The 25,183-nt window shown below is 41.7% G+C and overlaps 1 protein-coding gene and 1 long non-coding RNA gene across 2 annotated transcripts in view; both read left to right on the forward strand.

Moving 5' to 3' along the window:
• The window catches only part of LOC124154908, a 203,058-nt gene extending 197,099 nt beyond the window's left edge, over positions 1–5,959 (forward strand). Inside the window, exons 6-8 of the mRNA XM_046528681.1 lie at positions 683–786; positions 1,669–2,015; positions 5,160–5,959. Coding sequence (XP_046384637.1) covers positions 683–786; positions 1,669–2,015; positions 5,160–5,462 — 754 coding nt within the window. The 3' untranslated portion in view covers positions 5,463–5,959. The remainder of the gene's footprint in view (positions 1–682; positions 787–1,668; positions 2,016–5,159) is intronic.
• A 12,409-nt stretch (positions 5,960–18,368) lies between these two features.
• The window catches only part of LOC124155398, a 32,076-nt gene continuing 25,261 nt past the window's right edge, over positions 18,369–25,183 (forward strand). Inside the window, exons 1-2 of the long non-coding RNA XR_006864181.1 lie at positions 18,369–18,470; positions 23,785–23,882. This is a non-coding gene — a long non-coding RNA (uncharacterized LOC124155398). The remainder of the gene's footprint in view (positions 18,471–23,784; positions 23,883–25,183) is intronic.

The raw sequence follows: 25,183 nt of genomic DNA on the forward strand, positions 1-25,183 counted from the left end.
TCACCTCCGTTGCAGAGAGTTCGCAAATTTTCGTATGAGATCGTTGTCCTACGTCATCAAGTCGAGTCGAAATCGAGTCAACTTGATTGTTGGCATGTAAGATTTTACACTTTCCCGGCGAACAATATGTATAAACTCTTCTCTTCTCGGGTGCTAAGTTTTAGATGAACTAATAACGACGACCATTTGGGCATGTTTTTATGCACACCGAAGAATTATCCGTAGCATGCTATTCATTACGTTTTCAATATAACAATGAGAACGCAACAATTGTCTGCGGTTCCGTGTAGATTATATTTGTTTGCTAAATTTTTGTGTCACTTTGAATGAAGCACAAAATTATTTAATTCTTTGATGCCTAATGGCACGTATCTATCAAACTTTGATATAGCTATGAGGATGCCGCTACTAAATGGCGAAACGTTGGCTTTTTGTGAAAAGCGGTTTTTGAAAGTAGCCGTGAGAGTGGGTAGCGAGTCGGTACCCGAAACGTCGGCGCTCTTACAATATCTTACCCACGCGGTATCCCGAGAAGGGTTTGTGCATCTGGATTGTTGGCGTTCTCGAATTGTGATTGTCCTGATCAACTATCATCCTCGGTCGGTCAGTGAAGCCGGCTGAAGCGACGCGTGGCTAGGGGATCCCAGATCGTTTCCTGACTGTGTGTCTTTTGGCTTCGCAGGTGGTTGGATGCGGAGGGCGGAGTTGCCGAATGCGGCGTGCAGAGGGGAGTGCCGTCGCGCGGCTCGGATGCGGTCGTCGCCATGGGAACGGAGGCCCCGCTCGGTGCGTGCGCTGACAAAGTGACGATGGCGTTTCCCACGAATGCGTGGATCGCGATGAGGGTCGGAAGCAGGGCGAGGGGGGGCAATATTTCCCCGGGCGGCAATATTTGAAATGTTCATTTTAAAAGTTATTTAATTTTTCTAAAAATTTTTAACATTAATTATTAATATATTTTTCGTTACTTATTAATGTGAATTTAACTTTTTAATAGCAAACGTAGGTGTGTAATTTCTACTACCGCATCTAAAAATAATATCTTACGGATGTATTATACATATATATGTATTTTAAGGGAGAGAAGGGTGAAACTGATCTTTGCCCTCTCAAAACTCCTATTTCCGGCCCTGATCACGCCTCTAATAAACTTGTTTACTGTCATAAATGTATATAATTGATCCATCGCATGTGCGTACGAGACCTGTTTCCAGTGGCGTAGCCAGGAATGTCGGCGTTCGTTCGGGAGGGGGGTTCAAAATCAGGGGGTAAAATTTTTGAAAAACAGGGTACTAAGTAGAGGGTTTTAAACTAATTTTAAAGCTTTACATAATCGAAAAAAAACTTTATTTGTTAAAAATATTTTGTAAATTCATGATTTTTCAATATTTTGTTATATTTTATGGAGAGTAATAATTGCTGATAAAGTTTTCACGCGAAATAAGCCGGGTGAGGATGGACATTGCTGCAATGGGTAAGGATGGCAAGGCAGCAATGCCCATGCCTGATTTCCCCTGAAGACTTTATCAACAGCATTCGTCGGGAAAGCATCTTCTTCAATAATGATTGTTTTTTTGTATTTCGGGGTGGCAGGGAGGGGGGGGGGTGTCCCCAGACCCCCTACGCCACTCCCTGTTTCTGTATTTTCTCCCGCTTCGTGTGTGACAGGCGCGGAGTCTGCGGTTCCCCGGACGCTGTTCAACAAGTACGCGGTGGTGTCCAGCACGGGCGGTGGGTCCCTTCGGCGGACGGCGCACCGGGGGCCCGGGGATCCGTTCCCGATGGCCCGTCCGGGTCCGCCGCTGCGCAGCCTGTCCGCGCGCTCCGCCTCCACGGGGTCGCGCCTCTCCCGTCTGCGCGAGGACGACGACTTCCTGGTGGGGGCGGACTTCGGCGAGGAGGAGGAGGAGGAGCTGGGGGGCAGTGGGGCGGGCGGCGGGGGCAGCAGCGGGGGCGGCGTCGGGGGCAGGGACCGCACGAGGCCCGTCCCCATTTGGCTCTGCGTATTCCTGGTGGTGAGCGGTCAAACCAACCGGAGTTGTCTTAAATGTGTTCAGATTTCCACGCCTCGTTCACCAGTGTGTATAGGTATCAAACCACAACCATTTTACTATCGCGTACGCTATGGGCTGGAAAAGTTGTCTGTTCAATGAAATAAAATGAAAAAAAAATACTTTGTTCTATTCCACACTTCATCTCAAATAGTACGACCTGGGTTTCTGCATATCATGCTATCATCAGCATTTTTTGAAACCATCCTCATTGCTTATAAGAAGATGAGAGGTACAATGAATAAAAAATCTGCTTCGTTGGAAAAATTAATTTCGCAATGAAAAAAATTTAAAATTAAACTTTGTAGCTAAATATTTAAGAATTAAAAAAACTAATGGAGAAATTATTATATTGTGTTTAGTTTGTTAGTTGCTATGTTACAATATTTTATTTATATCAATTTTTATTAAATTTTTTTACATTATATTTTGCCTAAATGTTCTGTGTCAGTACTTTTATAGTAATTTTAGTTGCCTAAATCGTACCTGTTTTGGAAAAAACCAGTTAACTGAAAAATAATTGACGCAGTATAAGTTTTAATGCTGATTCATATGGGGAGGTATGTCTACTTCTCTCGCAAATGGGACAATTAATTCCATGTAAAAAAAATTCAAATTCAAACCTTTGCAAACGGAGCGATTTAGGCAAAAGGTTTCCCAAATCGCACCACCTGGGGGGCCAAAATATGCCGAACACCTAGTACCATGAGCCTCGGTATAATTGCCATGGGAACTAAAGAGACTGGATAGTGTAGTGGTCTGCGCAATGGCCTTGGTTCGATTCCCGGTCCAGGGGAATTTTTTCTCACGGTAGTTCTTGTATAGAAAATGGTGTTTCATTGACAATGGGAGACAGAGAGGCAACTTTTTCAAGGTTATTTTTTGGATGCTTAAACATAGCGAACATAAGTATTAAAAATATGTGGATCTTAAGGATCAAAAAAATGAAAACAAGGCACATCTTCGACATTAATAATAGACTGTAATAATTGAGACAAAAGTTACAAATCTATTGGAGAAATGTTTATGTTTTTGAATAGTCCTTTCACTGCAGCTTTTTTAAGAGTTCTTGCATCAAATCCATTGGCGATTGTGCAGCATACAACAGTGGTCTGTTGACAACTGTTTCAGCGCTGGAAATCGCCCTAACATGTCGCTTTTCCTTTTCTGCTAAAACTTTTGGTGGTCTTTTTTTGAACAGTTTGAAAGCCCATTTTATCCATAGTAAATAAGGAAACCATGTAGCTTATTGTCATCATCAATTCTTCCGAGGACAGAAAAAAATGGCGGACTCTGTTGAATCCTTTGACTCTATGGAAGAATATCTTCTTGGGCTGACGAAGATATCTCCTTGGGTTGCGTGTAAGAAATCCATAATATCGCTTTTTGAGGGCCATTCTCTTCCCTTTGTTAAAAGGATTGATTAAATGTGTGTTGACTTCAAGCATTTGAAAGCAGACATATATTTGGACTATCCCAAATAATCAAGCTTCGAATTGCAAAATAACTTATTCGTGCTCTGGTTCTATCGGGAGAGCCGTCTCTCTCCTCCAATAACAGCAACGTTAACACCACGATAAAAATACCTACCAACTTCTCCTCGGCAACTGCCGTAGAAATATCTTTTTTGGAATTTAGTACTTATTCTCCACGACATTCATTTAATCTAATTTTTCTTTCTCTGTATTCTTGCAAGGCAGATTTCATGTCCTCAAAGGGTCCATTTGCCATAAATCATTTTCTCCTTACTTCATTTCTCTTTACTCTCGATAAAAGAACGAAAAGCCAAAACTTACGCATGCGATCGGAGCCACTGGCAGTCGCCCAAATCGCACCGGCGCGGCACAGAGGGACGCGGTGCGGTTTGGGAGCGACCGCCATTTCGCATTAAATCGTTTCCACTGCCAAAACAAGCGATGATTCCACGCACGTAATGACGCTAGACGAAACACAATAGACTTAACAAATATTATATGATCTCCGAAGCTTAGCAAACACAACTTACCTCTTTTCAGTATTCTTGTGAAAATACGAAAAAATAGCAGCAGAGACATATCTTTTCTTAATATCCTCACCCCAGACTTGTCACTGCACCGGAGGCTACAACTGAAGTGCGGTGTATTAAGGGATGTAGGAAGTTCAAAATCCATCCATTAAATTGCATATGCATTGGTTTCTAGAATTGTGGTGCGATTTCGGAACCGATTCAGGCAACTCTATCCTATGTTTTTTTCCATTATAACCCATTTAATTAATAATGGTCAAGATAAATTACATTCTGTCCCAAAAATTTCAATACTGTCAGTATGGTCTTGTATTGATTGCATGGCTAAAAAGTTCCTAGAACTAAATGTTATTTTTAATAGATGATTTTTTTTAAATCCATCTTTTAAGAGCAGAGATATTTGGTAACAGTGTTCATAAGGTTGGCAAGGGTTTTTATATATTATATTTTTTAGGAGTTATTGATTTAAGTTTCGCGTTTATATGTTTTTACTGAGTATTTTGATTTTTATAAGCAATTTCGTATTTTTTAAACGCTCTTCTTTGTTTTGATAAATTTTCAAGCGTATAACCCGAGGTTTGGGGAATGGATGATGCTGTATTTGATAGATCATTTTTTCTTTCCTGAATTTTGATGATGTCATCAGAAAATGACACGGAAAGGAATGCATTAGTTTTTTTTGTGGAAATTGTTAACTTTTGCCGTATGATACCTTCGGTTTTTCTCAGGTTTCTTTAGTGAAAAACATTTTCAGTTAAATTTAGAGCTGTTCTAAATTGTTGAGCTATAGTTGTATTTACCTTGTATTTCAAAGGGTGATGGGATTGACAATTTCAAAGTCTATTTGATTCATATGGCATTTTACACCAGCAGACCAGCGCTTATTAAAAAATAATGCAATTTTATAAAAAGTACACTTTGAGCGAAAATAAGAAGGATGACTACGTTAAGATACGTGGGTTGGTACATTAAAAAAAAGAAACAAAATATAAAAATGTCCGCTTCATGCAATGGGGATTTGTTAAGTTTTGAAAAGGGGAGGTCATGTTGCCGTACCTTGTGGTATTCCCTTTCAAAGGCGTGATCTTGCTTGTGCTCCGCAGGTGAGCTACATCTTCGGCGGGGCGTTCCTCTTCTCCGAGTGGGAGAAGTGGCCCTTCCTGGACTCGGCCTACTTCTGCTTCATCACGCTCACCACCATCGGCTTCGGCGACTTCGTGCCCGCGCAGAGGGTCAAGGACAACGCCGAGGTCAGCATCGCGCTCTGCTCCCTCTACCTGCTCTTCGGCATCGCGCTTCTCGCCATGAGCTTCAACTTGGTCCAGGAAGAGGTCATCTCGAGCGTCAAGTCCGTCGCCAAGAGACTCGGCATCATCAAAGAAGAGGAAGACGAGGACGAAGACTGAGATGACGTCGTGGAGCAGCCTCCTTCCTCGCTTCGGAGGGAAATGACAACGGTTCCAATGATATCGACACGATTCCAGAGTGCCTCATCACCAATTACTGGAAATTGTCGGGTGTGGTGGAGTTTGAGAATCACGCCAGAATTCGTTTTCTTTTTAGGAGCTCTATCTTCCACTTCTCGAGCTATTCCTGGATAGAAATATTCGGCCTTTTCACGGATAAGTTGATGATGTCACATACTCATAACGAGCGGGTCGCCACGTACTCCTCGTCACCATGGGAGACGGCTACAAAGACGAAGAACGTGTGCACGGAATCGTGAAATAGCATCCTCTCTCACGGAGAAATAAATAATCATTTTCAAAACATCAGCAACACTTTCCGCGGAGTTTGAGAGTGGCATTCTGGCCGCCTAACTAGCGCTCAACGCTCTTAAAAGTGTGTTAGAGTTTGGAAAATAATTACTTCCGAGTATTTTCGTTTTACAATCCGTCTCCTTCCGCTTGAGCTGTCCCCGGATTAAAATCGACGCTTTCGCAGATGAGTGGATGACGTCAAGAACTCATGCCAAGCGGGACTCACATACTCGTCGTCCTCGTGCATTATTTTTCGTTGCAGTTGACACTCTTTCGGGAGATTTCAGTGAGCGACGGTCTCCACAAAGGAATTCATGATCCCAACAGGCGAATTGACGTCACGCACTCAAGGAAAGTGGGTGGCACCTTTCGATTTTGAAATAGTTCTCAGTCCAGGGTGAAGTTGGCCCGTAGTAATATCAACACTTTCCGCTGCACAACGCCATACCGCCAACACCCAGAATGAATCCACACCGCAAGCGAGTCCAACTGAAGATAAGATAAAAATATACTCGACGCTTGAATGAATAATTCGTATCAATACGAAATATAATATACCCTATCTCATCTCGCCCTCGAAAGTCAAATCTGTAACTGTTAGTTGTTAAACTCGTGCCCGAGTCCAGTGTATACGGGAAGATATCAGATAGACAGTGTCGTGGTAAGACAGAGATTTAGGAAAAGTGCGAAAAACTCGCGCAGCTTCCCTGATGCGGATTGAGGTCACGACCTGTTGCTCATGTGGTGAGGGTCACGGAGAAAGTCAGCGTGGCGAGGGAAAGGAAATAACTGAAGGTAACTGTGAAGAAAGAATACTGGGAATAAGTGGATAATTGTATCCGGATGATCGGAATTGAGCCTTCAGCAGAGGATTTCATTTAAACGGGAATAGCGGTGGTGATAGAAGTGAATCCGATTGCATGTGTTTGCAAGGGATGAAGAAGAAAGATTGTCGCGGACGAATCAGGAAATGAACGGCACCGAGCCACTGTAAATGCACCCGGACGCCGCCATCGAATTTTTATTGCCAACATCCACCCCGAAAGCCGTTTCGAAAGGCGTGTGGCAGGGGATGCTGGGACGCCAGACATTTTATAAAAAGAGACAAGAAGATGCTCCATCAAAGTTCTGCCTAGAATTTATTAAATTTCTTCATTGTTCGGGGGAAAAACGAATTACCATATGTATTTGCTTATCCAAATGTCTCTCTTAGTTTAACAAAATTCGCTAACTCTTGGTTTACTTTGTGGTATTCCATTATAAGTTTTTCCTGGATATACACAATTACTTATACCATTTTTTTTAAATAAGTGATATAAGTAACTGTGTATATCTCTTAATTTAACCTTTTTATTGGACCTGGAAATATAGTGGAATTGTACTTGATATTCTCCTCGTCACTCTGAAGACGTCGCTCAGGGAATCGAAGCCTATCTCGTCCCCTTGAGGCTCCAGTGGGTCCCGGCCTGATTCGTTGAAAATCTGTGTACGCCATAGAGGTACTCAGGCCTGCCAACATGGGCTACATTTTCTATTTTTTTCGATTCCGGTGAATTTGAATAAATAAAGATACCTTCACCAACCCAAACTTGAAAGATTCTGTTACACGTAGGTGCGAGCCATCGGCTTCGAAGGATATTCAGGTGGAAGGATCGCAACTTATTCGGTGTAGCCTCAGAGAGCAAATGTAAGCAAGAGAGTTCAACAATGCTGCGCAGTGGAATGCCGAGTCCAACAATGAATGAGCTACGAACAATGTGCAACAATGACGCCAACAACCTCCTACTTCAATATTGTCGTGGGAAATGGAGGGAAAAGATATGAAATGCAATACTTATACAATAAATACTTGTGTTATATATAAATAATTTTACTTGTCCTTTTCCCTAGCCAATTTGATGGCAATGAAATTTCAGGTAGAGCTGAAGGATGTGTCAACGGAGATTAAGGAGGCTTTCAGCTATAAGATGCCAGCGCTTTCAATGCCATGCGGTCGCCGAACATACCGCTATGATGGGAATACTATGGATATCCCCTTCGGAAAGGTATTCTCCAGATATGTGGAGACTTGCGTGATTTGGTCCGGGAGACTGAAAAACAGCAGCAGCAATTTCAACTGGGATACTGGAGAAAGATATCCACATTAAATGGCTTCCATTTTTGAAAGCAAGAATGTTCGAGAAAAATAATCCCACCGCCTTCCGATCTTCACCCGCAACCCCCTCCCCCCATACCTACGCAACAATACATTAAAAAGGCATGCACATATAAAACAATATCAATGTCTATATGTGAGTCTTAGTATTTCCTCCCACTTTGGATATTTGTTTACAGTGGCTTAGGTCCGTACTCTCAATCGACCCTTCACATCCCTCCTTAAATAACAAGAGGCCCCTACATGCGTTTCTCAGTCGACAACCTTGTATTAATGGTGGGGGGTGATTCCGTCGTCAAGTTCTCTGAGATGACGTACGTCATGACGTAATCAATGACGCAGCGCCAATTTTCTACTCTGGTTGCGTAATGGGACATAACTATGAAACTAAGAAAATACTTCCGATAATTTTCGGGTGTATTGTTATGGCAACGGCTCAAGGTAAATAAACAATTGGTGTCGTTCGCCAGGTTGTGTCGGTACCTTAATTATCGCTACAAATACTCTCATATCGAGCCAAAAGTAGAATATTATTGTCTTTAAATTACTTCGAAAGCTGTTTTTACCAGATAGTGATAAGTATGGGGCAAATATGATCATTGAGGTGGGAACTTACGTTGCATCATCAAGGCTAGTCATTCGCTTTTACCTTCCGTAGTTAAGTTTATTAAGTGGCGACTAGCGGGATAACAATACGATTTCTATGGTTACACGTAAACATGGTAATGGTTTCTCAAAAGCATACCAAGTGCCAAACGTGAAAAACATTAACATATGTTGGCAAATCAAGGTGCATATATTCCACTATATCATGCGTATTATACTTCAACCAATTTTATCTACTACAGGAGCAGCAGTTCATGACGAGTTCAATGGTGACTACTATGTTCGTAGAAGGAACGACGGTTGCATAGCAACATATTCAATCGATCTTTCATTTCCGGATTAAGATTCATAAAGTTGAAATTAATGCAATTTTCGAATTGCCAGCCTTTGTTTTGCGAGTAACATATGAGTCAATTATGTTTGACTAAAGACCTCATTGTCCGTTGATTATTTTCTTCCTGCAGGTCACAAGGGCTCTGATCTGGATTAAATTTATTCTTTGGGCATGTATTATTATTTATTTTTATCTTTTTATTCCACACTTTATTTTAAATAGCACGAGCACCTGATGATAACACTAGATGCTGAATTAACCCTGGTCGTGCTATTTAAAATAAAGTGTGGAATAAAACAAAGTTATTTTATTTTATTCTGTGATGATTAAATACTGGCAATTGGCAAAAAATACCATTAATAAAAAAAATTGAGGCTATTTGCTCTAACATTGAGGCGTATCGCTTTAATTTCTATTTAAATGAATCGGAAGAGGAAGAATTTTCATTTCCTTGATTTTCGTGCTGCAAGTTCGGCGTTCATGCCTGTTCCAGATTTTCACCTCCTCTGGTATTTATTTTTCCTTGTGGGATAACCCACGCAGGACAAAAAATGAATGGATCTGATGCAAAATAGTAAAAGCAAAAATGGTAGTCAAAATTCACTCCACAGTCAACTGCCCAAATGGTTATGCGATATGGATGTTGAATTTCAACAAATAAATAAGCGCGTTAGGATTCAATAGCCATGCAATATCCTATGGATCTATGATGAATCAAAGGATGATATGAACATCTTATGAATCGATGATAGCTATTGCGAAGTTTTAAGATGAGAAAAATGTTTACAGTGTGTGTGTGTGCAGCATAAGTCATCCGTCACTGGGACTTGATCCGTGGAACCTCTGATTTGTACCTTGATACTTTACCCACTACACCACCGGAACAATCGGGTTCTAAGGCAGTCTCAATGCCCAATATGTCGGCTGTGTCCACTGACGTCCCGACGAGAGTAGATTCCATTGTAGGTGAGTCGAGGGCGAAGCATACTTTGGAGAATATGGCGAAGAATTCGTAGCTGGATCTTTTGCGCCCTGTCATAATGCGACGGGTATGATTATTTCCTCGGTATAGGGGATATATTGCTTTTAAAACTCCCGGTTGTATGAGAGCATTACGAGGGCAAAATTTTGGAAGACAAGTACAGGGTGGTATCCAAAAGTAGCAGGACTGATTTTTTTTTTAATTAATTTATTGAACATTTTGATACATCGAATCCATACTCTTCAAAACAGGCCCTTTGGGCTTCCACACCCTTCTGGTAGCGAGTCTTCCACGTCGTGAAGGCCTTCCGGAAGTCATCCTCTGGGATGCTGTACAGCGCCCTTGTCGTCGCCGCTTGGACCGCTTCCACCGTGTCGAAACGATACCCCTTTAGCTGCCTCTTGATCCTGGGGTACAGGAAGAAGTTCGGTGGTGCCACATCAGGGCTTTAGAGGGGGGTGAGGCAATGTGGAAACGCCGAATTTGGCCAGGAGATCCCTCACAATCCACGCGCCATGGCATGGTGCATTGTCGTGGTGGAGCTTCCAATGCCCCACCAGGTCTGGTCACACGCGTGTGATCCTATTTCGCAGCAGTTCCATGAAAAATCTTGCGTTTACAGAATGTCCAGGAGGTACAAACTCCTTATTGACAATTCCATGACGGTCAAAAAATGCAATCAACATGGATTTCACTTTCGATTTCGAGGTTGACGGACGCCCGGCGCATTGGTCGTCCTCGACAAGCTCCCTACCATCCCGACAAATTGAGCCACTCAAATATCAAGGAACGGCTTATGGTATCTTCCTTGTAGGCCTGCGTAAGCATTTTCCTGGCTCCGGTTGCCGATTTACGAATTTTGCAGCAAAACTTGATGGCGTACCGCTGCTCTAAATTTTGCTCCATCGCAACTGACGACGAGGCGTCGAAACAGGAGGTCACTAAAACAGCTGTCCTCACTCAACTAATGCATCCAGGCAACTGCCGCTCGTCGAAACTTGTTCCCAAGGCTCCCCCCCACAACATCCGGTCTTGCAGACCCCCCTCAATCTTTCCGCCCGCGCGTAAAAAAAAGTCCTACTACTTCTGGATACGACCCTGTAATTCCTGAACTGGCCGCTCTCAGACGCCAACGAGCTTTGCGTTAATTTTTTCCGCCACTGTACGTACATTTCGGTTACGGGGAATTTTTACGGTTTTGAAGGCAGGCATTGTTTTTACAAGTCATCGCCCGCATGTTGGCTACAGGGCATGCAATTGAGTTCACGGTGCAAAGCGTGTATTTCACCCTCAGCGGCTTTTTTAATAGAACAGCATTAATTTTTCTCCAGATACATTTTCTACACAGACGGACCATTAAATACATCCATTAAACCCCCCCCCCCCCCGGTGATAAATACATCCGTTTGTCAACGGGGGGGGGGGGGGGGGGGGGAGGGTGTTGCTCGTATTACGAATCTCTCAAACATTCCCACCAAATAACTCGCGTTCACGGAATAATTGTGTTTCCGCAGTATCTCCATTCATAGTAAGCAATATCTCTCCTATCGCTTTCTTACAACGGACAAGTCCATCGCTCATAGCCGAGAAGTATAGTATCTCAAAAAATCATTCCACTCCGGCGTATCTTGTATTTCTTGTCCAAAAATCGTATGTGTATAATGTGAGACAAATCTGAATCTACCTTAATTTTTTCCCCATGACTGTTGTGTGGACGAAATTTCAGATGCGATAATTCGGCTCAAATTTAATTGACAAATTCAATATTTCATGGTCATTCCCTGTAGATTTTGCAGAGTTGATAAAACCTTATGGTAGAGTATTTCGTTCAATTGGACCTACCTGCCTCCGTTAAGCCACAAAATGCGAATTTTGAGGGCGCGTCCGCGAGGAAAATTTCCTATTGCTCTCGCAGCGTGGCGGATTTTTCATGGCAATTACACTGTGAACGTCCTTTGGCACACAATTAAATATTTACTCGGATTCCAGCGGATGGCGCTCTCAAAATTACTGAGAAGCGGGTTATTATTTTGTCCGAATTGATCAGAAATGAATGTTTGAGTGAATTTTTTAAATATGTGTCCCCGTTTCCACTTCTATCATTATTTTCTCTTTCCAAGTCGTTCACATATCCATTGTTCTAATCACTCCTCTTTTCATTTCTTATTTGAAATGCGTTGAGTATATAAGTTTTCATCAGCAGTTGCTCATTTAGGGTAACAAATTTACCTCCAGCACGATAAAAGTACGTATCGTATTAATTCTCCTGGGTACTCGATTGATGTCGCTTCATTTCCATTTGCTTCAATTACTTCCCTCGTAATTTTCCATTCTTACCAGTTACAAGGTCTTCAGATTTTACCTGTACTCTTGACTTTGTTTATTTCTCTCAACGTTTACATCGTAGGCAAATATCAAGAATGGATATTAAATTACTTCCGTTGGGATCGGAGGGCGAAGGATTAATGACAACATGTCGCAGTTATGAGGAAATATGTTTTATTGGATTAATCGATTTACATGGATTGATTTCTATATCTCTTGTGTTTGACAATTGTCCTGTTCCTCCATATGTTGAGCGCATTCCATGCCGAGCCCAGGAGGCCGAGCTGTCGGCTCGTTATCCTGTTTAATGTGGGGATTCCCCTTCCGGTCCATTTCGGTTCCGGTCAGGCCACGCACCCCCGAGGTCAGAGCAGGGCCTTGACCCTCCCCTGGCCCCGTTCGTCCTCACTCACTCCACAGCTGGCTGACTGAGGTGCCACACGCGAAAGATGTCCTCCACTGAGATGTCACCTCGAGCCAGCAATCTGTTCTCCCACTGCCCCCACCAACCAGCGGCAGAAGGTGGGACCCTCGCCAATGCCATCGTGAAACACACGTCTTCCTCGCTTTCTCCTTCCCCCAGATAGCCTCCCTCATAGATTTCGCTGGACGCATCCAACGAAATCAAATCATCTCCCGCCACAACTCCCTCAGTCAGGAATACTGTTGACTAGGGGCGGTCATCAAACAAATTTTTTCGAAAGTCAAAGTTCGACATATTACAAAATGTAGCCCGACGTACCAAATGAACAGAGAAAAAATTTTGTTCATGTAGGTTGACATCCTACGGTTGCACCAAGGCCGTTTATGTTAAGCTTAGGCAACCCGCAGTACATTCCCTCTTTTTACGCTATTTCGGCGATAAATGTCGTGATTTGAATGATTTTTTCAGTCGATTCTGCACCAGTCATGTACAAAATAGTCGAGGTAAGCAACATAGGTCGAATAATAACGTTTATTATACAATCACCGGTATTAAAACGCAAAGAAACATAAAAAACTTTGAAATTTTCTTAATTAATGGTATATATTATTTTAATTTGGTGTACTCGTATGGGCATGATCGCACTAATATGACCCTACCGTTTATATACAACAGCATTTTTCCCCTCTCCCATCCTAGAGTAAGGATCTCCTCGTCTCCCTACGGCCCGCCTATGAACTGATATAAATACACTGGTCAGGGATGTGAAAAGCCCTGATGCCTTCATCTGGCGAATAGGTCTTTCTTGCCTGCAATATCCTTTGGAAGGCTACTCTTCTCGCTTCGACCCTTTCATTTTTCACCAATGAGGATGTTTTCTGGATGAGCAAAGAACGCTTTGCTCTGGATGAATTTCTCAAGAACTCTACTTTTTACGGAATTGTCTTATTCTCTTAAGCATTTCCCAGATATGTTCTGCTTCTGTAATCTTCCAATTTTTCTTTATTGTGACCCTCATAGGAATATAGAGTTTCATCATAGTCTCGGTTATTGAATTCAAAGCCACTGTTGGTCGTCTTGTTTCTATGTAAACGCGGATCACTCTGTTGGCCGTCATTCCCCATCTGCTGTTATTCATTTCCCCATTATCGCGATCAGCCAGCTCTTGTGGGATTATCCCCTGTAAATACCACGAGCCATGTCCAGCGAATAATTTTGGTATTTGCTGATGAAAGATGAATTTAGTTCAGGATCAGGTAGACCAAGATCAATCGTCTGAAATTTCATTAGAGGTAGCTGCACACAGGTCTTTAGTTGGCGACCAACTGACCCAATGTAGATATTTGGTCCCGTCGTTGTCCCATCAAATTTCTCCATTATAAGTGGAGTTCATCTGAATGCAGAAGGCACTTAAATCTATAAGGCACGCCCGAGACGCACGTCGATAAACATATAGCGCCTCCGTTCCAGCCGTTCGCGGTGTTCGAATGTGATCCATCACAATCGATGCACCATATGGAAGACGTGTCAATTGTAGCAGCTTCAACTAATTCGAGGATAGAGTTTCCGAGCCATTCTCTTTCTCCTGTTTCAGTTTATGCATGTCCCAAATGAACCCCGCCGGGTTCTGCAAGGATGACTACATGCTCTTCGGTTATGTCGTGATGCGCACTTCATTGTTGCTGCACAATTCCCTGATTTTCGTCTTCTCTTTTCTTCCCTCGAAGAACAATGCTATCCTCGGTTGATCTCTAAGCTTTTCCATATCTTCTGAAGTCGCAAGCTCTCTGTATTTCTTCCTTTGTCGCGCAATTTTCTTCCGGTCGACAATCATCGATGCATTTTCAGGTGTGACCTGGCCGACGTCTTCAAACGCTCCAGTCACGAGAGTTGCTGCAAACCGCTGGCTACGTTGTGCCTTTTCACCAATTGGCAGGTCACAGGCAGCTTCAGGATGTTGCGCGCCAAGCTATTATAGGATGGGCGGGAGGATGGTTTCCATTCGTCGCCGAGCACAGGCGGCGAGTCATTTTGAACTTTAGAGCACTAAGACTTGAATTTAGAACTAATTTTCTGGGCAAGTGATGCCCTATTTTCAAATGATTCCTTCGTTTTTATCATTTTTTTCTTTGGCAGCCTTCTTCCTATGTTTTTGTGGTTATCCAATCAATGGTCCCAATCACTAGTTCTCCGGTTGATCTTTGGTCTAAAAGGAATGATATTTCTTCATTTTTAATTTACGACTTCGGCTTACAAATACACTTGGCCAATTTTGGAAGACACATTGAGGAAAATAAAACAATATTTTAACATCTTCCTTAAATTAATAAAGTCTCGATGGGCAACAGAGGAATTTTTCTTCTTTGTGCTCTTCATAATTTTTTTACATTTCGTGTTGTATCTCTAAACTGCCATGAGGATGCCGCGGTTCGACATTAAAGGTCCAGACGCGTAGTTTTACGCTTGGTCCACTCTGTCGGCGACAACATGGGCAATCTCCTGGACCGATTGATCAAATTCTCATCTTTCTTGCATCTTTTCCATCTTCACCCATTAGTAATACTTCATAATATCTTCATGTGTGGGAAGATATCTCCCAAACATCTGTCGAGGAGCGCCAAAGAGATGACTCTCAACTGAAGAGCGTGTCAATACATTCATTTTTTATTTTAGTTGCTTCTCCATTAAAAAAAATCACTTCGGCACGAAATCCTTGCCTCACAAAACCTTGCGAAAGGCCATCCACATGTACAAGACAATTCATCAATAGCGTACAGGGGATATGTATATAGTAAAAGAGAATAGAGGGGAAATGGAGAAAAAGGAGAGGATACCGGCAAATGTTATTTTGTTTTAATTTGTATTTACATAGCCTTCAGCAACTCACTTCCTTCCAATCTGTTTAATTACCATTTATCTCCACCAATTTTGGATACAAAAAAGATTGCATCTTAACTGGTACGTCATAAGACTTGAAGGGTGGGTAGTAATGGGAGAAGCTGGAGTTGGAGCGCCCTCCACGTGGCGAGTTCTGGGTCTCCCTGAGAGCCAGAGTGGCACCTGTTCTCATGGTGGGTGAAGAACTGCAAAATTTGGAACACGGAGTCATTTTCGTAGACGATGTAGCCTGAGCAGTGCGTTGACATTAGTTCATAGGTGGGAGACGAGGAGATCCTTACTCTAGGATGGGAGAGGGGAAAAATGCTGTTGTATATAAACGGTAGGGTCATATTAGTGCGATCATGCCCATACGAGTACACCAAATTAAAATATATACCATTAATTAAGAAAATTTCAAAGTTTGTTACGTTTCTTTGCATTTTAATACCGGTGATTGCATAAAAAACGTGATTATTCGACCTATGTTGCTTACCTCGACTATTTTGTACATGACTGGTGCAGAATCGGCTGAAAAAATCATTCAAATCACGACATTTATCGCCGAAATAGCGTAAAAAGAGGGAATGTACTGCGGGTTGCCTAAGCTTAACATAAACGGCCCTGGTGCAACCGTAGGATGTCAACCTACATGAACAAAATTTTTTCTCCGTTCATTTGGTACGTCGGGCTACATTTTGTAATATGTCGAACTTTGACTTTCGAAAAAAGTTGTTTGATGACTGTTGACATTACGGATTTATCCTTTATTTTGCACTATCTATATCTAGTGGCGCAGCGAGGGGGGGGTTTTGGGGGATAACCCCCCCCCCCCCCCCAGAGCTCAGAAATTTTTTTAAGTTTAATCCATTTTATCTAATTGGATTAATATTACTTACAGAATAGTGTAAATATTAATAAAATATCCCTCCGAAAGCCGTAAAACTCACCATTTTGAACCATTTTTCTTAATTTTTTCTGGGGGAGGGCCCTTGCGCCTCCCGCTTAGGTTATTCCACACCCCAAGACACCCCAGTATTAGTTGTGCCTAAACCTCCCTCCCCCCCCCCCCCCTAGCCTTAATTCATAGCTGCGCCCCTCTCTATATCCATTGTCAGTAGAGATGCGTGAAAATCGCAAATGCGATATAGATGCGATTTTTATGATATTTTTTGCCTTTTCGACGGCAAAATTCGCACATTTTGTGCCGAGCGCAGTTTAAATGCTCCGCCGGCACTCACCGCTTAAAGCATGTGAGCGACTGGCCAGCTGCTAGTTGGCTGGGACTCCACGTGGCCGCGAACTACAAGTGGGCGCGGGCAAGCTACACCTCCGCCACTATACGTCTTATTCCTCAATTTATTATTCTACAGCATAATTATTTACAATATTCTGTATTTTGTCAAATAACTGTGTTTCACTACATTTATCGTCATACATCTCATTATGAAAATAAAAAAATAGACGCTACAAAATGCGATAAACTGTTATTGGAAGCGCGATAAAATAAAAGTGAAAGTGCGATTTTCACGTATCTCTAGTTATCAGATTCTCATAGTATTTTTTTCGTATTAGGGTCATATTGGAAATGAAATATTACGGTAATGCGTAAATACAATTGGGGTCGCCAGCGGAGAAATACACTTTTGATTGGCGCTCGAGATGTCTGGGATTACGACCAATGCCCTCACACCAGCAGTTAGAAGTTACAATCAGCAAAATGTCAAACATTTCCACCCCTAAGTTGGCACTTCTTGCACCGGAGACTTATTGAATTCGAGTTGACCACACTCCACGGGACGTTATCACTTCCCTCCGCAGCCGTCCAAATTATCGCTTCGTCCTCCCGGTGGCGATAATTGGAATTTCACGAACCTGAAAATCGTGAACACGTTCTTGCCAGCAAATGTTGTCCACCGACCCACGGCCCTGCTTCCAATGAACCACACACCGTCGGTTACCGTAAAACGGGGAACAATTTCAACATTGTGGATCATTTTCACAGTTCTCGGAGTTACTTTGAAAGAGTGCCTCAGGGCCAATAATAATGCAGAACACTCGTGCATTTTTTGGCATGGGGAAGGTCCCCCGCGTTGTTTCTATACCCCAAGCTCTTATTTGAACTCGATGTAACTGAATCATGGCCCCAACAATGTTCCAAGACTCCATTTCATCTAAAGCCTGAATCATACGATCATTTTATGCGTCATTTCCTATATACTGAGAACTATCGCGAAAACCATAGTGATCACTCGCAAATGATCGTCGCCGGCAATTGTTTTTCGAGATCACTCCAATGATGAGGATTCCCATCACTTTTTTCATCACTCGTCTGGTTGCGTTGCTAAAACCGTCACTAAAACCCCAAATCAGCCAATAAGAACGCATGGCCGTATGGAGCGATTGCAGCGCAACGTTTGGCAATCGTGGGAACGACATAGGTAAACATAAACACGCTATATATATTTACGTGATGCGTGTCCCATGACAACGAGCTGTGGTATCGGAAGTGATGGGAAAGGCGACGACATGAGGGACCGTGTGATTCAGAAAAATGATCATTGGAGCGATCATTTAAATTCCCGCCGCGAAAAGCGATCGCTCTAATGATCACTTTTCGCGACGAAAGAAAATGATCGTGTGATTAAGGCTTTATTCTTTGAAGCCTCGAACAAGATTCATTCCAGTGCAATCGTTAGAGTAGTTACGGATTGGCGTGGTTATTACATCTCTTCAAACTCGGCTATGTCTCTTATATTACGGGCAGCAGTGGCGGCCATAGAGAACCTTCCCCTAACCCCCCTCCCCCCTAACCTCACTCATCAGAGGAATAACGTCGCCCGTGCGTCGCGTCAGCATTCGGCTGACGGCTGAGGGCGACAGCGGACACGCAGACAGGAGTCCCGCCTATCGAAGTGAGTGGATTCCTCGTCCCTCATTCTTTGTACGTGGTAGGTACCTGCTTAATACATATGCAGTCCATGCCTCCTCGCTTTTAGATCCATTATGGTGCTCGCAATCAATCAACGTCCGATCTGTATGCAAAGGGACTCAATGTCGTCAAATGCGGTCAGAGGGCGTGTATCCAGCACCCTCTTCAGTGAAAACGTGTAACCATCACGTGATGTGGGAAATCGTTTGCACGGGGGATAAAAACATTAGCCACGTGTAAAAATGATTTTCAAAGTCTTGCAATACTTTTAACTTAACCCATCCATGAGAGGTCGACGGCCTTCCCTTCAAGGATTTTTACGTTCATCAAAATCAACCATTGCTATAATCCACCGTTTCGCTTATCGCACGAATGTCACGTGACACAGTACCGACGTCACCGTTGAGACTCTCGAGGTATGTCGAAATCACGGTGGTGACGTCACCCGTCCTCTACTGTAGACCTTACCATAACAAGGGGAGACCTAACACGTATCTTCCTACGCCTTTTTTAATGCCATATTTTTATGCTTATGAAAATATCTGCGGCAGATAGTGAACAAAATATATAATACAGAATATTATGATGAACAAAAGCGTAGTCCACATGAAAGTGATTACAAACTAGACCGCGAAAACGAGTTGTTCAAGATATTTTTTAAAAAATCTTAAGAAATGGTGCTCTTGACAAACGCACTTTACACCGTTACAAGCTAATGCCTGTTGGATCCGCGTTTGGATTATTTAATTTTCAATTCTCTTATGCCTCGATCAGATTACGATTGTTCCAGTAGTCTTTGGAACTATCGTGCATTCACGTATTCATACATTTCTTGAAACAATCGCTTTATAATCGATTGCACTTCTTAAATTGCTTTCATAACTCCCTAGGCGTGCAGTGTCATTTCGTATGTCCCGTGTTATGACGGCCTCCTAGGCAGGCCATTATAGGTCTTAACTACTTATGGCTTTTCGCTCAGAGGAGAATCGCACGAAGCTATACGTATGTCTCGAGGCCGTAGTTATGGTTTATTTCGACTTATGATTAGTGGAATAACCCTAATAATAAACTATTGATTTTTCGTGACTCACAAATCAGATTTTTGTTTATCAGATGTTTAGTTTGTTCGACGTATGACCCTTGCGTTGTTTATCGTTTAGCTGCGTACCATGAGCCGTTCTTTTCTCCGCTGCGCGTGCTATCGTGACACATGAAAAGGGCTTACTACTGCAGGTTAATATAATAATAAAAATATATTACATTAATAAATTTAACCGTATTCAGTCGTTGTCCCCCGCGGTTCCAGTGACCCACATTTTGCGTTCTACGAGCGTGTATTGAAATGTAAGGTCTCCAAAGACGCTATTTACGAACCCGAGTCGCTAAGCAAAATTTGACTACAGCACTGCATTCCTTGGTTCCTGCGCTGAAATTTAAAATCACTCACGTGCTTCTTTAGGCCACTCAGTCGCTGCGTGGCAGTCGTTAAGCTAGGTTTACACCTGCGAGAAATTGCGCGAGTTTACTGTCTGACAGTCAAAATTGCAAGTGTAAACGGGTCGGCGAGCAGTGTCGCGAGCTGGGCGGCGGAGTGTCTGACACTTCGACTCGCAGGTCTAAACATGAAACTTAGCTCTGGCAATTTCTCGCGCTCGCACTGTCGCCTGATCAAACCGTGGGAGATATTTCCCGACACTTTTGCGGAAGTTGGGCTAAAGTGTAGTTGTGTTGTCTCTCGAGTCTCCTGTAATTTGCTGTTTTTTGTCTGTTTTTTGGTGTCATGTTGTTTTGTTGATGGATGAAGGGAAAAAGGATGGAAAATCCCCTTGAGCAAAGTAGTTACAAGTGGACGGATTTGGAGACAAAAAAAACTTATTACGTTATATGAAGAAAGCGAAATATTGTGGAATGTGGCCCTGAAAGATTACAGAAACAGAGTGAAAAATCAGGAATCTTTGCGTGACATTAGCAAGAAGAATAAATACATCAGAGAATGATAAGAGTCATCTAAAAAATAGAGATTGTATGACGAAGATAGTGCATAGATAGTATAGCGCCAAACATATAGCTATGCATGGTACCACTTCAGTGGCAAGTTTCTCTCAAGTAGATTGGGATGGACAATTTTACTACTTTACTAGTATTAGCTGTTCTTATAAAATTTGAAGAAAATTACAATTGAACTTTCATAACTTCCTTCAGTCTGGTTATGAATTCAAATATACGATGATATTTAAGTGTAGTTAACATGGAAGTAGTGGCCTCAAGCAATATAAGCTGAGATTTGTATTTCGGAAGGAATCAGGTTCAGTGGATGATTCCTATATGTTTTCCATTTCTATGTTGCCTCTTCCGCTAAAATCAAATGATAAAAACAACATCTCATGGCAGAATATCAGGCCGTCTTCGATCAGGTATTGTAGACCCATTAAATCATTTCTGGAAGATGAAAGTTATGAGGTAACTGGGAAAGAAGTGCAAAAGATAAAAGGCACAGATATCTCCACTGATGCCCTTCGTCATCGAAATAAACGGGAAGAAATTGTACAAAGTATCAGAATTTTGACCGTAAAAGAATCCTTTCATTTCATCAGGCATTAGTTGAGTAGAGGTGGAATTATTTCATTGGTTTGGAGCAATTCTTAGCGCCATTTCCTGTGGTTTCTCCTTAAGTACAAGTGAATTTGAGAAGTATGCTAAAAAAACAGAAGAAATGTACATGCGTCATACTCATGGTATTACATGCCTTTCACGGTACTTAAAATATAATTCATGGGACAAAAGTGATTGATTGCCCCAATTGCATTGCTTTCCGAAGAGGCCCAAGAAGCAAGGAATAAGCATATTCGGAAATTCAAAGAAAATCATGCGCTAAAATACTCAAGAAATGACACAATGAGAGATGTTTTTAACCTACTATTAGTCACATCTGACCATATGTTTTCAGTATTAGTTCGTTGCACCCAAGGCATTGTTATTCCCTCTCGGGGAGGCATCTTCTCAGGAAACCAATATTATCTGCGCCTAATGAAATGAGTAATGTTAAAGAGTTGGAGGACGTGGAGTAGGTAAATGTCGGTGATGAAGAGAGTTGGGAGAGTAATAATGATGAAGGTGACTAACGTTCCGCAGTTCACTTTCTGTGAAAAACGATTTTACGTTTAAATCCTGTGTTTAAGAGCATATTTTTAACGTTATTAGTTTATTAAATTAAGAAAAGCGCATTACTATACAATTTTTTTATGATTTTCTTCGTTTTTCTCAAGTGTTAAGGAACATGAAATTATTTTGCAAATTAAATTAATTTTTTCATAAAAACCACCTTGAAAAGACCTGAGATAGTGTTATTTTGTATTTTTGTCTATAATTTGGAATTTCTGAATGTTTTCACGACAAAAGATCTAAGTTTTTTGAGAAAAATAATTTTGTCCCGCTAGATTCGCAATTGGAACCACTGTGCCATCCCTTTGGTTACTGTGGATATTTACACATACGTAAACAGGCCAATATAACGAATAAAAACGATTATACTTATCAGAGGCAAGAAAACGTGGGGTTATAACTATCAGTCGCTGACTCGCTGATATCGATTCCCTCAAAACTGTCCTGTTTTTGGACTTATGGCCCAACAAAGTAGAGCAGATTCTCCAGCTCTGTAGCAGACATCCTGATGAAAGTCCTAAACTGTTGAGAGTCCTCTATTTGTAACTCATTTACTTAAAGTCGTGAAAGCTCTCAAATGTTGCCTTCTATCAATCCATTCCTTAACGCAGATACTCCTCTTCCTTTTTTCTGTTTATCTACTCTATGCCAATTATAAAGTAACACTATTGTAGCGGCAGTTTGCGCACGTCTACTTCGTGGCATTGTAAAAAAACTACTGACCACGGTACGGGAGGGACCGCTTCCGCGAGTTGAAATTGCTCCGAATGCTGTCACATGTAAACGGATTTCATACCAACTGTCGCAACCAACAGTGACACTGGCTCGCGCGAGAGCTCGCAAAATAACTCGCGTCCAACTCTCGGGAAAAATTGCATCTGTGAGTTTACACTATGCGACACCACTCGCGCAACTTATGTCGCAACTTTTCTCTCAGGTGTAAACCTAGCTTTAAGGATGAAGCTCCCGCTTAGCTCACCCTCCAGGTGTGAACTACGCTAAGTTATTCGATTTTTTGAAAGCGAGAGTGTTTTCCCCGATAGATATTCGTCACCAGTTAGTGGAAGTTTACGGTGAGAACTGTGTGGCCATCGAAAACGCGCGGAAATAGTGTGGGGAGTTTTCTAATGGACGGGAAAACGTCCATGATGAGCAGCGGTCGGGGAGGCCGTGTTTGCCGGAATCAACTGCGGCTCGAATTGACGAGATGTTGCACATTAACCGGAGAATAACCCTTCATGATATAAAGGAAGGTATAAATGAAGACTGTGGCAACTTCTCCTTGCAGAGTGTTTTGTGGGAGGTCCTCCGTTTCAACAAGATGTCCCTGAGCAGCTCAGGACAGAAAAAAGCGCGTCAACATGACGTGTCACGTCAAACGACCGCCGTAATCAAGGAATTCGTCTGGGATATCTTCGACCACACACTATACTGCCCAAAAGTCGCCGCGAGGGACTACTACCTTTTTTCTCGCTTTCGAAAAACTCCTTGGGGGACAGAGATTCAAGTAAGACGAGGAAATGAAAGACGCAGTCAACTGTTGGCTTAGCAACGCTGCGGGAGAGTGGTACGACGCCGGTATTAAAAAGCTGGTTAAAAGTATGCAAAAAATCAATTGATCATCAAGGCGACTGTGTAGAAAATTAGCAAAATGCTCGGCCTTTCCAATGATAACACGCAAAGTTGAGAATAAATTTATGTTTCATTTTTAAAGAAAAAGTAGACCTCAATTTTCATTACTACCTCGTATAACAATGAATCGCATTTGAGCAGACAATTATCTACTATATTTAAATATTTCGATTAATTTGGGAAAAAACTCGAATTTCAAGGAATCCATTCAAAAACCAAAATCGAATGCTGATAATTAGGAAATAGATTTTAGATTCATAATTCCAATCCAAATAATCATCGGTGATACGGACACAGACAAAATCAGGAATGGTGCAGCCTTGAAATTCAGTTTGCAAAGAAGCCTTACTTACTTTTATGTTAAAAGATAGAATTGCATGGGAAAGCATATCCAGGTGTGCACAACGATTTTTATCAAGTTTCATGGCTTCTATTATCGAGTTATTTTAGCATGTTTTATGCTTGGATTGAATGATTCGACGCCTGGATCGCTGCAGTATGCTTCGGTCATTATTCTCCCTGAATTTTTATCATTTCAGATCCCAGACCTCCGAGGCCACGATGTCATTTTTCCCACTCTTCATAATCCTTCTCTCTATGCTATCAGGACTCACTAGTCCCATGGACCCGGAAAGTGGTAAGTGCCGATATCAGTCGAAGGGAGATCATTTTGAAAATGCTCAGTCCAAAATAGATGTTAATCACTGGAGTTCCCGCTATTTGCAGTCAAAAGTTGCTCAATTCACGTCTATTCTACGTAAACAGTGAGGTGTCCAATTACTTACAGACATAAAATCGATTGTTTCAGGCTTAACTTTGTGAAAATCCATTTGAAACAATGAAAAGGTATGGTACGTTTTCACGCAATTTATTTAAGACGACCGGTTTCGTCGCAGAGGCGACATCTTCAGGTACAAAAAGCGTTATTTTTATAGTTATTTTGATGTTTATTTGGTTGCTATTACGCTCCAACTCCAACGCAACCCTCCCCTACCAACGCGTAATAGCATCCAAATAAACAACAATATAATGCTTTCTGCACCTGAAGATGTCGCCTCTGCGACGAAACCGGTCGTCTTAAATAAATTGCGTGGAAAAGTACCATAACTTTATATTACTTAGAGACATGTTCATTTCTCAGTACATTTTTAATATCTTTCCATCGCAGACAACAAATTAGTCGTTTTTTCATAGTCCTGTTTTTTTATTTTGACCATGAGAATAATTTTTAAATTATTGTTACACATATTTCTGACGTTGGTGCTTCACTGAGTATCACAAACAACTTCGAGAAGATGGAATTCGGTGTTTTCTGAGCAGCAGTTAGCACGCCGCCGCGGCGCACAGAGGTCCGGATCGCGAAAAAGTTGCACAAAAATCGTATTTTCGACCGATCCCTTTGAAAATTGCATCCCACAAGTTTTTTGTCTTGCCATTTACATTTCTGCAGTTATTTTTACGAATAAACTGTTATTTAAGGATATATCTCGGAACTAGAGGGATTGGTTTAATAGTGGAAACCCTGTTTTAAATTATGTTAGAAATGGATTTTTTTCTAAATTCATGAAAAAAACTCACGAAGATACTCTACTACCCTTTATAACCGCTTTTGGTTTTATGCAAAATTTATCGTTTTTTTTGTAAAAATAATAGTAAATTATAAATTTCCACTTTCATTAGATTTTCAGAATGTGCTGTTAAAGTGGAAACGTTTGCATTCTGACTATAATACAATGGAAAAGTGAAATATCAGATCACCTACTTATTATTCATTGAAAAATCAACGCAAAGCTTTAAAAAATAGCAATTTTCAATAAAATTTTCCCTTTTAAAAGTCACAAATGTAGTCAACATTTTCACTACTGGAGCACTAAGTATGTAATCCCTCTAGTTCCGAGATTATTTAGCACTAAAAAAAACTTGCCTCAAAAGTTTTAC

Source organism: Ischnura elegans, chromosome 3, assembly GCF_921293095.1.
Source record: "Ischnura elegans chromosome 3, ioIscEleg1.1, whole genome shotgun sequence".
Lineage (NCBI taxonomy): Eukaryota > Metazoa > Arthropoda > Insecta > Odonata > Coenagrionidae > Ischnura > Ischnura elegans.